General features: G+C 41.4%; 1 protein-coding gene across 4 annotated transcripts in view; it reads right to left on the bottom strand.

Annotated features, from left to right (window-relative positions):
* The window catches only part of Ash1l (ASH1 like histone lysine methyltransferase), a 147716-nt gene that overhangs the window by 18780 nt on the left and 115712 nt on the right, over nt 1–13224 (bottom strand). For all 4 annotated transcript variants that reach the window (XM_038311135.1, XM_038311133.1, XM_038311134.1 and 1 more), the window contains 5 exons: nt 11241–11349; nt 10522–10686; nt 10252–10346; nt 4296–4450; nt 2278–2430 (listed from right to left, as the gene is read on the bottom strand). In XM_038311135.1, coding sequence (XP_038167063.1) covers nt 2278–2430; nt 4296–4450; nt 10252–10346; nt 10522–10686; nt 11241–11349 — 677 coding nt within the window. The remainder of the gene's footprint in view (nt 1–2277; nt 2431–4295; nt 4451–10251; nt 10347–10521; nt 10687–11240; nt 11350–13224) is intronic.

The following is a 13224-nucleotide window of genomic DNA, read 5'->3' as shown; positions in this document are numbered from 1 at the left end:
TCTACTTCCCATGTAGATTAAATCTATGGAAGTCTCTCTTGGTGTCTCCATTGTTGTCTAAGTTCTCTGGGATTGTGGTTTGTAGGCTGGCTTTCTTTGCTTTATGTTTAAAAACCACCTATGAGTACATGTGATAATTGTCTTTCTGAGTCTGTATTACCTCACTCAAAATTATGCTTTCTAGCTCCATCCATTTTCCTGCGAAATTTAAGCTGTTGTTATTTTTTTTCTGCTGTGTAGTACTCCATTGTGTAAATGTACCACATTTTCCTCAGCCATTTTTTGGTCAAGGGGCATTTAGGTTGTTTCCAGGTTCTGGCTATGACAAACAAAGCTGCTATGAACATAGTTGAGCACATGTCCTTGTGGCACAATTGAGTATCCTTTGGATATATACCCAAAAGTGGTATTGCTGGGTCTTGAGGAAGGTTGTTTGCTAACTTTCTGAGAAATCACCACACTGACATCCAAAGGGGGTTGTACCAGCTTGCATTCCCACCAGCAATGCAGAAGTGTTCCCTTTCCCCCACATCCTTTACAGCATAAGTTGTCATCAGTGTTTTTGATCTTGGCCATTCTTACAGGTGTAAGATGGAATCTCAGAGTTGTTTTGATTTGCATTTTTCTGATGACTAAGGATGTTAAACATTTCCTTAAGTGTCTTTCAGCCATTTTAGATTCGTCTGTTGAGAGTTCTCTGTTTAGGTCTGTACTCCAATTTTTTTTTTTTTTTGGATTATATGTTCTTTTGGTGTCCAATTTCTTGCTTTCTTTGCAAATTTTGGAGATCAGACCTCTGTCTGATGTGGTAGTGAAGATCTGTTCCCATTCTGTAGGCTCTCATTTTATCTTGTTGCCCATGTCCTTTGCTTTACAGAAGCTTTTCAGTTTCAGGAGGTCCCATTTATTAATTGTTTCTCTCAGTGTCTGTACTGCTGGGTTTCTATTTAGGAAGTGGTTCCCTGTGCCAATGTGTTCAAGTGTATTTCCCACTTTCTCTTCTATAAGGTTCAGTGTGGCTGACTTTATGTTGAGGTCTTTGATCCATTTGGACTTGAGTTTTATGCATGGTGGTAGGTATGGGTCTATTTTCATTCTTCTACATGTTGATATCCAATTATGCCAGCACCACTTGTTAAATATGCTTTCTTTTTTCCATTTGATATTTTTTGCTTCTTTATCAAATATCAGGTGTTTGACAATGTGTGGATTGATATCCGGGTCTTCTATTTGGTTCCATACACTCACAATTTTTAAAAATTTATTTGACTTTATTTTACATACATTGGTGATTTGCCTGTATTCATGTCTATGTGAGGGTGTCAGATCTCCTGAAACTATAGTTGCAGACAGCTGTGAGTTGCCATGTGTATGCTGGGAATTGAACCCAGGTCCTTTGGAAGAGCAGACCACGCTTTTAACCACTGAGCCAAATCTCCAGCCTTGATAAGTTTACAACTGCAATATTACCTCATCCACAGATGGAAATTAGACATAGAGATTACCTATCCTCTAACTTAAAAAAATTATTTATAAAAACAGTACTTAAGGGCTGGAGAGATGGCTCAGAGGTTAAGAGCACTGCCTGCTCTTCCAAAGGTCCTGAGTTCAATTCCCAGCAACCACATGGTGGCTCACAACCATCTGTAATGAGGTCTGGTGCCATCTTCTGAACTTCAGGCATACATGTAGACAGAATATTGTAAAATAAATAAATAAATAAATATTAAAAAACAGTACTTAATTATAAAAAATAAACACAACATCGATAAGTACAATGGTTTGGGTTCAAATTCCTAACCAGGTTATTTGTTTTATGATTCTCTACCTGACAAAAGGTAGAACATGGGGCTGGAGAAATGGTTCAGCAATTAAGAGAAGACCCGAGTTTAATTCCCACATTGATAAGCTGACTCTGGCACCACCTTCTCAACTCCATGAGCACCAAACTTGACTCGCCACACATCAATTTTTTAAAAATTTAAGGATGCAGAGCCCTGGCTGCTTTGGCAGAGGATTCCAGTACCCACATGGCAGTTCACAGTTATCTGTAAATCCAGTTCCAGAGGATCCAATGTCCTTTTCTGTCCTCTGCTGGTAACGGACATGCATGTGGTGCACAGGTAAGTGCAGGCTCCCAAACGCATGACAAAGAAAACCTAAAATCTCTTATCTAATAACAACAAGATCCAATCCATCTCTTAAATTCATAATGCTCCAGTGCTGTTGGTTCATGAGATCTAGGGCTTCTCAGGAGAGGATGAGTGACACGCATACCTTTGTAAGAGATGATACCATCACAGATCTCTTTGAAGATCTGTGCTAGGCGTGCTGCCCGAGCCACTTCCAGGTTTTCCTCTGCGGCTGCCAAGCGTCTTGTTCGAACAGATCTAGCTGTCTGCAGGGCAGAGAACTGGGTCATGAAGACATCTGCAAAGAGAAGGTGTAAAGCAGTTCAAGAAATGGAGAATTTGTTGTATGTTTTCTTTACCAGCTGACTAGTTTTTTCTTTCTATTACTTTTCAAATCTATTATCTTAATATCTTTAGGATATTAAGTACAATTAGTGGGCAGGTAGTTGTTTCTCTTCCCTTACATAAAAAACTAGAAAACATTATTGTTTCTATATAGTGGTAAATGCTACACAGTGCAGTGGCTGCAAGTGTATACTGCATAATGAGTCTACCCAGCCTCCATCTTCCTCATTTTTTTCTCTCCTCCCTGTATCAACGTGCTGCGTACACCCTCCCACCTTTAAGTCTCTCAGCAGCTAAGAGTTTGTATTATTGCTCGTTTTGAGTACTTGAGTTTAATTCTTAGCTCCCATATCAGGCAGTTCACAACCTTCTTTAACTCCAGTGTCATGTATGTGATGTCTTCCTCTAGACTTAAACACTTAAATATTCGAAAGTCTTTAAATGAACGTGTGAGTGAGCCGAGTCTAAGCTGCAGGAAGTACTCTATTTCCAGCTCACGTCCTCTCTTGCAGAGCTGCTAAAAACAGCCTTGCCAAAGTCAATGTGAGGAGGAGGATGGCAAGCTGGAGTGCATGCACGTCGTGTGTGTGTGTGTGTGTGTGTGTGTGTGTGTGTGCGAGCCTGGCACTACATTACTCTGGTTGGGTCATATACATCAGGCTGGCCTTAAATATGCAGTTCCTCTGCTTCTGCATCGTAAATACTGGGATTATAGAATGTGTCATCACACCTGGCTCAAATAATTTTTTTGTTGTTGTTGGTTTTTTTGAGAGAGGGTTTCTCTGTAGCTTTGGAGCCTGTCCTAGAACTTGCTCTTGTAGACCAGGCTGGCCTCTGCCTCCCGAGTGCTGGGATTAAAGGCGTGTGTCGCCACTGCCTGGCTTGTTTTCTTATTTTCATGTACTTAGGTTGGAAGAAGGAAATCATAGGGAAGTGGTTAGCAATTTGGGACTCCTATTTGATTTAAAAAATCTCCAATCCTGATTTTTTAATAAGGCACACACTTCTCTTTTAACAAGTGGCAGCATTAGACATTGGTCATACTCACACACCCCTCTCTGAATAATTCACCAGGTAACTTGTAAGATAGGACCCTTTGGTAGTTTGAAATGAAAATGACCCCCAAAGGGAGTGGCACCATTAATCCACACACCTATGAACACCTGATTTTTGACAAAGAAGCAAAAAATATAAAATGGAAAAAAAGGCATATTTAACAAATGGTGCTGGCATAATTGGATATCAACATGTAGAAGAATGAAAATATATCCATATCTATCACCATGCACAAAACTCAAGTCCAAATGGATCAAAGACCTCAACATAAAGTCAACCACACTGAACCTCACAGACGAGAAAGTGGGAAATACACTTGAACACATTGGCACAGGAGACCACTTCCTAAATATAACACAGTAGCACAGACACTGAGAGAAACAATTAATAAATGGGACCTCCTGGAACTGAGAAGCTTCTGTAAAGCAAAGGACTATGGTTCCTAGGGTGCTAGGAAGTGAACCTGGGTCCTCTGGAAAGTCAGCCAGTGCTCCCAAAAGATGAGTCATCTCTCTAATCCTGATTTTTAAAAAGTAATTAAAATGATCATTTTTAAATAATTTTATAGAATTAAGAATAAGTCTTCCCAGAAAGATGGTGGTGGCACAAGAATTTTTCCAGCACTTAGGAGGCAGAGGCAGGTAATCTCTGTAAGTTTGAGGTCAGCTTGGCTACTAAGAGTTCCAGAACAGCCAGGGCTACACAGAGAGACCCTGCCTCAAAAAACAAAACAACAAAAGAATAAGTCTTTCCATGCCTTACCAGACTTAATATTCCCATCATCTCTGCAGATGCCATTCCAACGGGTGTACAATGATGTTGAGTGGATGTCACGGTTGTGCTTTACTTCTTCCTGTTTCTGATGAATCTTTTCCCAATTTCGGACCAAGAACACATGATGCTTTAATATAAAGTTTCTGCAAGAAAAGAGGGGTGTTCCTTAATAACCCGGTAGGACTTTATTACACGCTCACTCTCCACTGCTGGAAGTGACACAGGTAGGTGAGCAGAACAGTGACGAGACAGGGTTCCTGTGGGACGGTCCTTGCGTCGTGGAACCAGCTCCGTAGACTCCTAAGACCTGGGATTAAAGGTGTTCGCCATCACCGCCTAGTTGAGTTTGGAGCTTTTAAAGACGATTACAGAATTGGGCGCTAGCACTTCACATTGGTTATCTGAGCGGACTCAGAACTGAAAGCCTACTTGGGGGCTGGAGAGATGGCTCAGAGGTTAAGAGCACTAGCTATTCTTACAGAGGTCATGAGTTCAATTCCCAGCAACCACATGGTACGTCCCAGGTACCTATAATGAGATCTGGTGCCCTCTTCTGGCATACAGGCATACAGAACGCTGCATACATAATAAATAAATAAATCTTAAAAGAAAAAAAGCCTACTTGGGCAAGACAGTGTGACTTGCAAAACAACTAAATATCATTTTCCTATATTATCTTCAAACATCTGGTAAGAAAATAAATAAATCAGAAAGCAGAGGTTTATGGAATGTTGCACAAATCTTGTTTTATTACGGTCCTGAATTCACTATTATAGTCTAGGCCGAACTCAAATCGTGTAACCTTGAGTTTCAGGCTTCCAGCTCCTAAGAATACAGAAGTATACAGGAACATCCAGCTATTCATACAAACTGGGTGGTTCTGTCAGGTACGGTGCCGCACTCCTTTATCCTAACACTAGGGAGGCAGAGGCAGGCTGATCTCTCTGAGTTAGAGGCCAGCCTGGTCTACAGAGTGAGGTCAAGGACAGCGAGGGCTGTTATACAGAGAAACCCTGTCTTGAAAACTAAACCAAACCAAACCAACAAATTCATTTATTCACAAATTTATTTTGAGATAGTCTCACTGTAGCTCTGGCTGATCTGAAACTCTCTGGCTGGTCTGGGACTCACAGATTTTGTCTGCCTGCCTCTGCCTCCCGCATGATGGGATTAAAGGCGTGTGCCACCACCACTCAGCTGCTTTTTTTTTTTTTTTTTTTTTCTCCTGAGCCATTTCAACAGCCCTGACTGTTATGATCTGTTGGCCTGGTATGTCACCTGGGTACCCTGTCCCTTTAAGAGACAAGCCCCACCCACTCCCAACTCCCCTTCTGCAGAGGCAAGCAGGCCTCCTTCAGCCTGAGCTCTCTCTCCAGAAGAGGTAACTTCTGCTATCTCTCTCCCTCTCTCGTCTTCCCCCTTCCCCTGTCCCTCCAAAACCCACCGAATAAACCCTATACCCAAACTCTCTTTGCATGGCGTATCTGTCTCTCACCCACTGCAGTTTCCCACCCACCAAGGTGGGACCTTGGTCACTGCCACCCCTTGTGCTACACCTGCCCATCGTGCGACCAACCCCCCAACACTGTACCTTTGAAAAAGAATAACACTGACTTTGAACATTTTTGTTTGCTTTGTTTTTAGACAGGGTTGTTCTGCCTAACAGTTCTGGCTGTCCTGGAACTTGCTTTGTAGAACACGCTGGCCTCAAACTCATAAGAAATCTGCCTGCCATTGCTTGACTGACTTTGAAATTCTTTTCTGATAAATAGCTAATCCCTAAAATATTTTCTTCTTTTTCTTTTTTGTACACTGTGAACATGTGTCTCTGCTAAGGCACTTTCTGATTAGTTTAATAAAGAGCTCAATGGCCAATTGCTAGGCAGGAGAAAATAGGTGGGACTTCTGGGGAGAAGAACTCTGGGAAGAAGAGAGGCAGGATTCACCAGTGAGACCTGGAACAAGTCTGACATACACAATGGAGGTTAAGTAATGAGCCACAAGGCAGACTATTAATTAATATAAGTGGGTTAATAAGTTATAAGAGAACAAGCCTAAGTATTCATAATTAATAAGATGCTTTTGTGCATCTTGAAAGGGAACTGGCAGCACAGAGAAAGTCCAACTACAGAACTTTTTTTTTCCAAGACAGGTTTCTCAGTGGAACAGTGGAACTCACTCTGTAGACTAGGCTGGTCTATAAATTCAGGTCATCAGGAAACTATTCAAAGGTTGGGCAGTGGTGGCGCAAGCCTTTAATCCCAGCACTGGGAGGCAGAGGCAGGAGGATCTCTGTGAGTTCAAGGCCAGCCTGGTCTACAAGAGCTAGTTCCAGGACAGGCTCCGAAGCTACACAGAGAAACCTGGTCTCGAAAAACGAACAACAAAAAAAAAAAAGGTATTCAAACCCATTGAGCCATCTGACTTTTTTCTTTCCTTTTGATAGGGATAGTTCTTATCAGAATAAGCAAGGGTTTTTAATTGCTGAGCCACCTCTTCTAGCCTCAGACTTAGCTTTCTTTCTTTCTTTTTGGAGACACGGTCTTTATATGTAGTTCACCTCCAGAGTGCTGGCATTAAAGGTTTGTAGCCTAGTCTGGATCAAGCCTAATTTTTATTTATTTTTAAATTTTTATTTATCCGTGTGTGTTTTATGTGACATGAATGAGCAGGAAACTGAGGCCCTGGTTTAAAACATCAAAATGGAAAAAAAAAACAAAAAACATCAAAATGATACAGACATACAAATCAATATATTTTCTCTATGTGTACTGCAGATAAAATTATGTAACTTCTACATGTTAGCAGTGTATTGACTTATGACCACTTACATTATCATTTATTTATTTGTGTGTTTATTTCTAGGTTCTATATCTTTTTTTAGATTTATTTATTATATATATAGTGTTCTGCCTGCATATATGCCTGCAGGCCAGAAGGCGGAAACAGATCTTATTACAAAGGTTGTGAGTCATCTTGTGGTTTATGGAAAATAAACTCAGGACCTCTGGAAGAGCAGTCAGCGCTCTTAACCTCTGAGTCATCTCTCCAGCCCTATTTCTAGATTCTCATTATGTCACTTTGACTGGGTTGTAGAGAGGCTTGGTCTAAAACTCGCAGAGATTCATCTGGTTCTGCCTCCAACTTTAATGCCTTAGTGCTGGCTTTAAAGGCATGCACTACCATGACTAGTTCCTACATTCTTTTTTTTTTTAAATTTTTATGTGTATGGTTGTTTTGCCTGTATGCATGGTTGTGCTCCACATACGTGCTCCCTGCCTGTGAAGGTCAGAAGAGGTCATTATTTCCCTCGGAACTGGAATTACAAATAGTTGCGAGCCACCATATGGGCATTAGGAACTGAACCTGGGTCCTCTGGAAGAGCAGTAAGTGCTCTTAACCACTGAGCTACATATCTCTAGTCCCTGAGGTGGTCTGAAAGAAAATGGCCCCTAAAGGGAGCAGCACTATTAGGAGGTGTGGTTTTGTTATAGTAGGTGTGGCCTTGTTGGAGGAAGAGTGTCACTGAGAGAGTGGGGCTTGAGGTCTCCCACGCTCAAGTTACTCCCACGACACAGACCATTTTCTGCTGCTTGCAAGATCATTCAGCTACATTGCCAGCACCCTGTCTGCCTGCATAGTGCCATGTCCCACCACTATAATGAACTGAACCTCTGAAACTGTAAGTCAACACCTTGTTTAAATGTTTTCCTTTATATGAGTTAACATGCCATGTTGTCTCTTGGCAGCAACGGAAGCCCTAAATAAGACACTGTCACTGTGATAAAGCACCAGGACCAGAAACAACCCGGGGAGAAAAGGGCTTATTGGGCTACAGGTTACAGTTCGTCATCCGAGGGAGCCATGGAGGATTGCTGCTCACTGGCTTGCTTCCCATGGCTCACTCCCTCACTCCTGCTTTTTTATACGAAACAGGATCCAGGTGTATGCCACTGCCCCAATTAAGTGCTTTCCCAGGCGGTGGTGGCGCACGCCTTTAATCCCAGCACTCTGGAGGCAGAGGCAGGCGGATCTCTGTGAGTTGGAGGTCAGCCTGGTCTATAAGAGCTAGTTCTGGAACAGGCAAAAAAAAAAAAAATAAATAAATAAAAACAAAAACAAAAAAAACCCCCAAAACAAAGAACCCTGTTGCAGGCAGCACTCTCTCGGCCAGTGCTTCTCAACCGTCCTAATGCTTTAGCCCTTTAATACAGTTCCTAATAGTTGTTGTGACCCCAACCATAAAATTATTTCATTGCTATTTCATAACTGTAATTTTGCTATAGTTATGAATTATAGTGTAATATCTGTTTTCTAATGGTTACTGTGGTTATGGTGTTTCTTCATAGCAATAGAAACTAACCAAGACACAGGGTTTCTCTGTGTAGCTCTGGCTGTCCTTGAATGTTCTCTGTAGACCAGACTGGCCCCGAACTAGAGCTATGCCTGTCTGCACCACCACCACCTGTGTTCCCTATATTAATTTCTTTTCTTTTTTTCTTTTTTGGTTTTTCGAGACAAGGTTTCACTGTGGCTATGCAGCCTGTCCTGGAACTAGCTCTTGTAGACCAGGTTGGCCTCGAATTCGCCTTCACCTCCCGAGTGCTGGGATTAAAGGTGTGCACCATCACTGTCCGGCTATTAATTTTCTTTTTAAAGATTTATTATGTGTAGTGTTCTGCCTTCATGTATACCTGCACTGCAGGCCAGAAGAGGGCACCAGAATGCATTATAGATGGCTGTGAGCCAAAATGTGGTTGCTGGGAGTTGAACTCAAGTCCTCTGGAAGAGCATCTAGTGCTCTTAACCTTTGGGCCATCTTTCCAGCCCATACTTCTTTTTTTAATTTATTTTAAAAAAAAATACATTTATTTATTTATTTATTTATTTATTTATTTATTTATTTATTTATTTATTATACAATATTCTGTCTGTGTGTATTTCTGCAGGCCAGAAGAGGGCACCAGACCCCATTACAGATGGTTGTGAGCCACCATGTGGTTGCTGGGAGTTGAACTCAGGACCTTTGGAAGAGCAGACAATGCTCTTAACCTCTGAGCCATCTCTCCAGCCCTCTAGCCCATACTTCTTAAAGGATGGTATTATATAGTAGTTGATCTAACAACTATAGCAATAATTATGGAGTGATAAATATAGAATGAGATGTTTATAATACCTGTAGAATAAAATGAAAATATCTTTTTTTTTTTGTTTTTTTTTTGTTTTTTTTTTTTGTTTTTCGAGACAGGGTTTCTCTGTAGCTTTGAAGCCTGTCCTGGAACTAGCTCTTGTAGACCAGGCTGGTCTCGAACTCACAGAGATCCGCCTGCCTCTGCCTCCCGAGTGCTGGGATTAAAGGCGTGCGCCACCGCCGCCCGGCATGAAAATATCTTTGAATATTGGTAACAAAGTCATGGATATTGCTAATATTTTTTTTTTGAGTCAGGATCTCATGTTACCCAGATTGGCCCTGATCTCAATATAGCCAATGATGGCCTTGAACTCCTACTTTCCTGTCTGTCACCACAAAACTCAATCACTGCAGGCATGTACCACCATCCTTGGCTTAAATTTTTCTTTTTAAATTATACACAGCTGGGTATGGTTTCTATGTGTTCCTTATTTTTTCATTGAGCTATATACAAGTATGATTTTTAAACATACACCTACCTTTAATCTCAGCACTTGGTGGCAGAGGCAGGTGGATCTGGGTTTGAGGAAAGCCTGGTCTATAGTGAACTTTAGGTCAGTCTTAGCTACACAGTGAGATCCTGCATAAAAACAAAAACAAAAGCTCACACACCTTTCCTACAGTTGAATTAAGATATCATGTAGAAAACAAACCAAATTCATGAAGTCCAGCAATATTTTAAGTTGACAAGCAAGTCACATAAAACTTTTTCAAGTCATTTAAAAATAACTCAATATTAAAAACCATTTTTACCTCTCTCTATTGGACATTGGCTTCATCTGTAATTGTGGAGTCAATCTTGTTGGGGTATTGATGTTTTCACTGGGCTCTTCAGAGGGATGGCCTCTCTAAAAATTCATGTGGGTGACAGCACAAGGAGAAAAAAAAAAGAATAAATCAGATATCACCTCTAAAATTGTAAAGCCAATGTTAAGATGCAACCCTGTGGTGAACCTTATTCTAGTAAGTGCCTGAAGGGGACTCAGAGTGGCGGTTAGAGAAACGCATGAGATCATGATTCACCCTTTTCTTCAGCTTGTGTTTAGACTTCCTCTTCTCTTTTGACCGTCCATACTTTTTATGTGTGCTCACAGGCTGGCTGCTTTTATGGCTAGTGAGTCCATTCACCCGCTGACTTTTGCCTCCGATGATTCCTCTACACTTCTCAAAACCACATTTACAAAGTTGCTGTAAGGAAAGAGAATATTTTTTAACCCTGTATATATCTTTTTTATAAGTTCACAGAGGAAGAAAGAGGAGAGGAGGAAAGGGAGGGAAGTGACTGATGAGAATCACTGAAGTAATGATGCACGCCTATAATCTTGGCACTCTACAGGTAAATCAGAACACCCAAGGCTACAAATAAGTTTTGGAATCAGCCTGGGATACCTCAGACTGGTTACAAACCAATCAACCCACAAGCCAAAGCAAATATAAAACCTAAGAATACTGGCACATGCTATAATCCTACTTGGAAGGTAGGAGAAGGACTGCTTCAGGTTCGAAATCAGCCTAGTCAACACAGCAAGTTGTAGGCTTGCCAGGGGCTATATATAGCAAGACCCTATCTCAAAAAAAAAAAAAAATGAAACAAACAAACAAAAAAGACATGAGTAAAGAAAACAGCAGCAGAGCACTGTGGTCTCCAGAGTTCTCAAACAGTGGGAACTACATCTTAAGAGTGAAGAACAGTCTTCTTCAATGTGACTCTCAATGGCTCCCTCCTGAATTCAAATTCCTACCTGTTTTTCAACATTGAAGGAATGAAAGTTGTAATCATAGGTGAGCTCAGTCCCAGCAGGCACATCCTTAAGCGCATAGAGTCCAATACGGTACACTCCATTAACAGACCTATCGAGAAAAGAACAACATTCCAAGTTGGGATTTCTCACCACTTGTATGTGACCCAAGTACCCCACCACTGAACTACAGCCTTGTTCCTTTCCTTTTATTTCTTTTCGAGAGTCTTCTGCCATCACGCTTTTAATTCCAGCACTCAGGAGCAGAAGCAGGCAGATCTCTGTGAGCGCTAGACCAACTTAGTCTACAGAGTGAGTTCTAGAACAGGCAGAGTTATGGGAGAAATCCCTACCTAGCCCTCACACCCCGAAGAAAGAGAAGTATCATTGTGTAGCCCCAGCTGGCCTGGAACTCACTCTGTAGATCAGGCTGGCCTCAAACTCAAAGAGATCTGCCAGTCTCTACCTTAAGTGCCTAGATTAAAGATGAACAACAACAAGTCCAGCTTATCACTATCATTATCATTATTATTTGGCATGGTCTCATGTAGGAGCTTATATTGACCTCAACCTCAGTAGGTAGTCAAAGACAACCTTGAACTTTTGATCCTCCTGTCTCCACCTCCTGGGTGCTAAGATTACAGGCCCATGTTACCACACGGGATTTATGAGGTGCTGGTGACTGAACCTAGCCAGGCCTCTGTGCATGTTAAACAATCAATCACTCTTTCAGCTGAGCTTTATCCCCAGCCCCTTGTTTATTTACAAAGCCTCAAATTCCTGGTAATCTATCCTCTTGCTTCAACCTCCCCAGTGGTGGGATTACAAATGGTTTGGCCTTTGAGAGAGCATCTCTCTTCTCCCACATTCCTGCTGCCCCCAAAAGGATATTTTTTTGTAGCCCTAGTTTTCTTGAACTCTTCAGGGAGACAAGGCTGGCCTTACCTCATAGTCTCCTGACTTTGCCTCTGAGTGCACCACGAACACTGAAGAGCTCAGCCCAGATAAGGACTACACAGTGAGACACCATCTCAATCAATCAAACAAACAAAACCTCAACAAAGTGCTGCCCCCAAGACCAAATAGTGGTAGCACGTTCTTATATTTCCATCTTTCTGTGGCAAAGTATGATGCTCAGGAGTATAAGGCCAGCCTTGGTTATAGAGAAAGTCTGAGGTCAGTCTAGAACTTGCCTCAACAAACAAACAAACAAACAAACAAACAAACAACAAGAGAGAACTGCCTAGTACAGTTGAGGTTCTTGGTTCAATCCCTAGGAAATAAAACAAATCCACACCACACAAAACTCAAAGAAAAGTATTAAATCAAGCAAATCCTTCCCTGTGCCACAAATCTTGAGTACCTTCCTGAGTTCCTACTCATGTATGTACCTGCATAATCTCTCAGAAAGCTCCTCAGTCAGTACCTATGCCATAAATGATCTGTATTTTTCTGATCTTTACCACTATGTATTAGTTTTGTCTATTTTGTATTTCAAATAAATGGAATCAGACAATATAATCTTTAAAAAGAAATATCCTTATTTTATGTGTATGAATGTTGTACCTGTATGCCTGTGGAGGTCAGAGTGGATACTGGATGCCATGGAACTGGAGATACACATACAGATGGTTGTGAGCCACCATGTGGGTGTTGGGAACTGAACCCAGGTCCTCTGCAAGAGGAACAAGTACTCTTAACTACTGTGCTAGCTCTCTAGTCCTTAAAAATTTTAAATTGAGCCGGGCGGTGGTGGCTCACGCCTTTAATCCCAGCACTCGGGAGGCAGAGGCAGGCGGATCTCTGAGTTCAAGGCCAGCCTGGTCTACAAGAGCTAGTTCCAGGACAGGCTCTAGAAACTACAGGGAAACCCTGTCTCGAAAAACCAAAAAAAAAAAAAAAAAAAAAAAAAAAAAAAAAAAAAAAAAAAAAAAAAAATTTTAAATTGATGTGTATGTGTGTGTCTCTGTGGGAGGGTGTATGCCGT

This window comes from Arvicola amphibius, chromosome 14 (assembly GCF_903992535.2).
Source record: "Arvicola amphibius chromosome 14, mArvAmp1.2, whole genome shotgun sequence".
In the NCBI taxonomy this organism is placed as follows: domain Eukaryota; kingdom Metazoa; phylum Chordata; class Mammalia; order Rodentia; family Cricetidae; genus Arvicola; species Arvicola amphibius.
The sequence above is the reverse complement of the archived record's forward strand: the minus strand, read 5'-3'. Positions and strand labels throughout refer to the sequence as shown.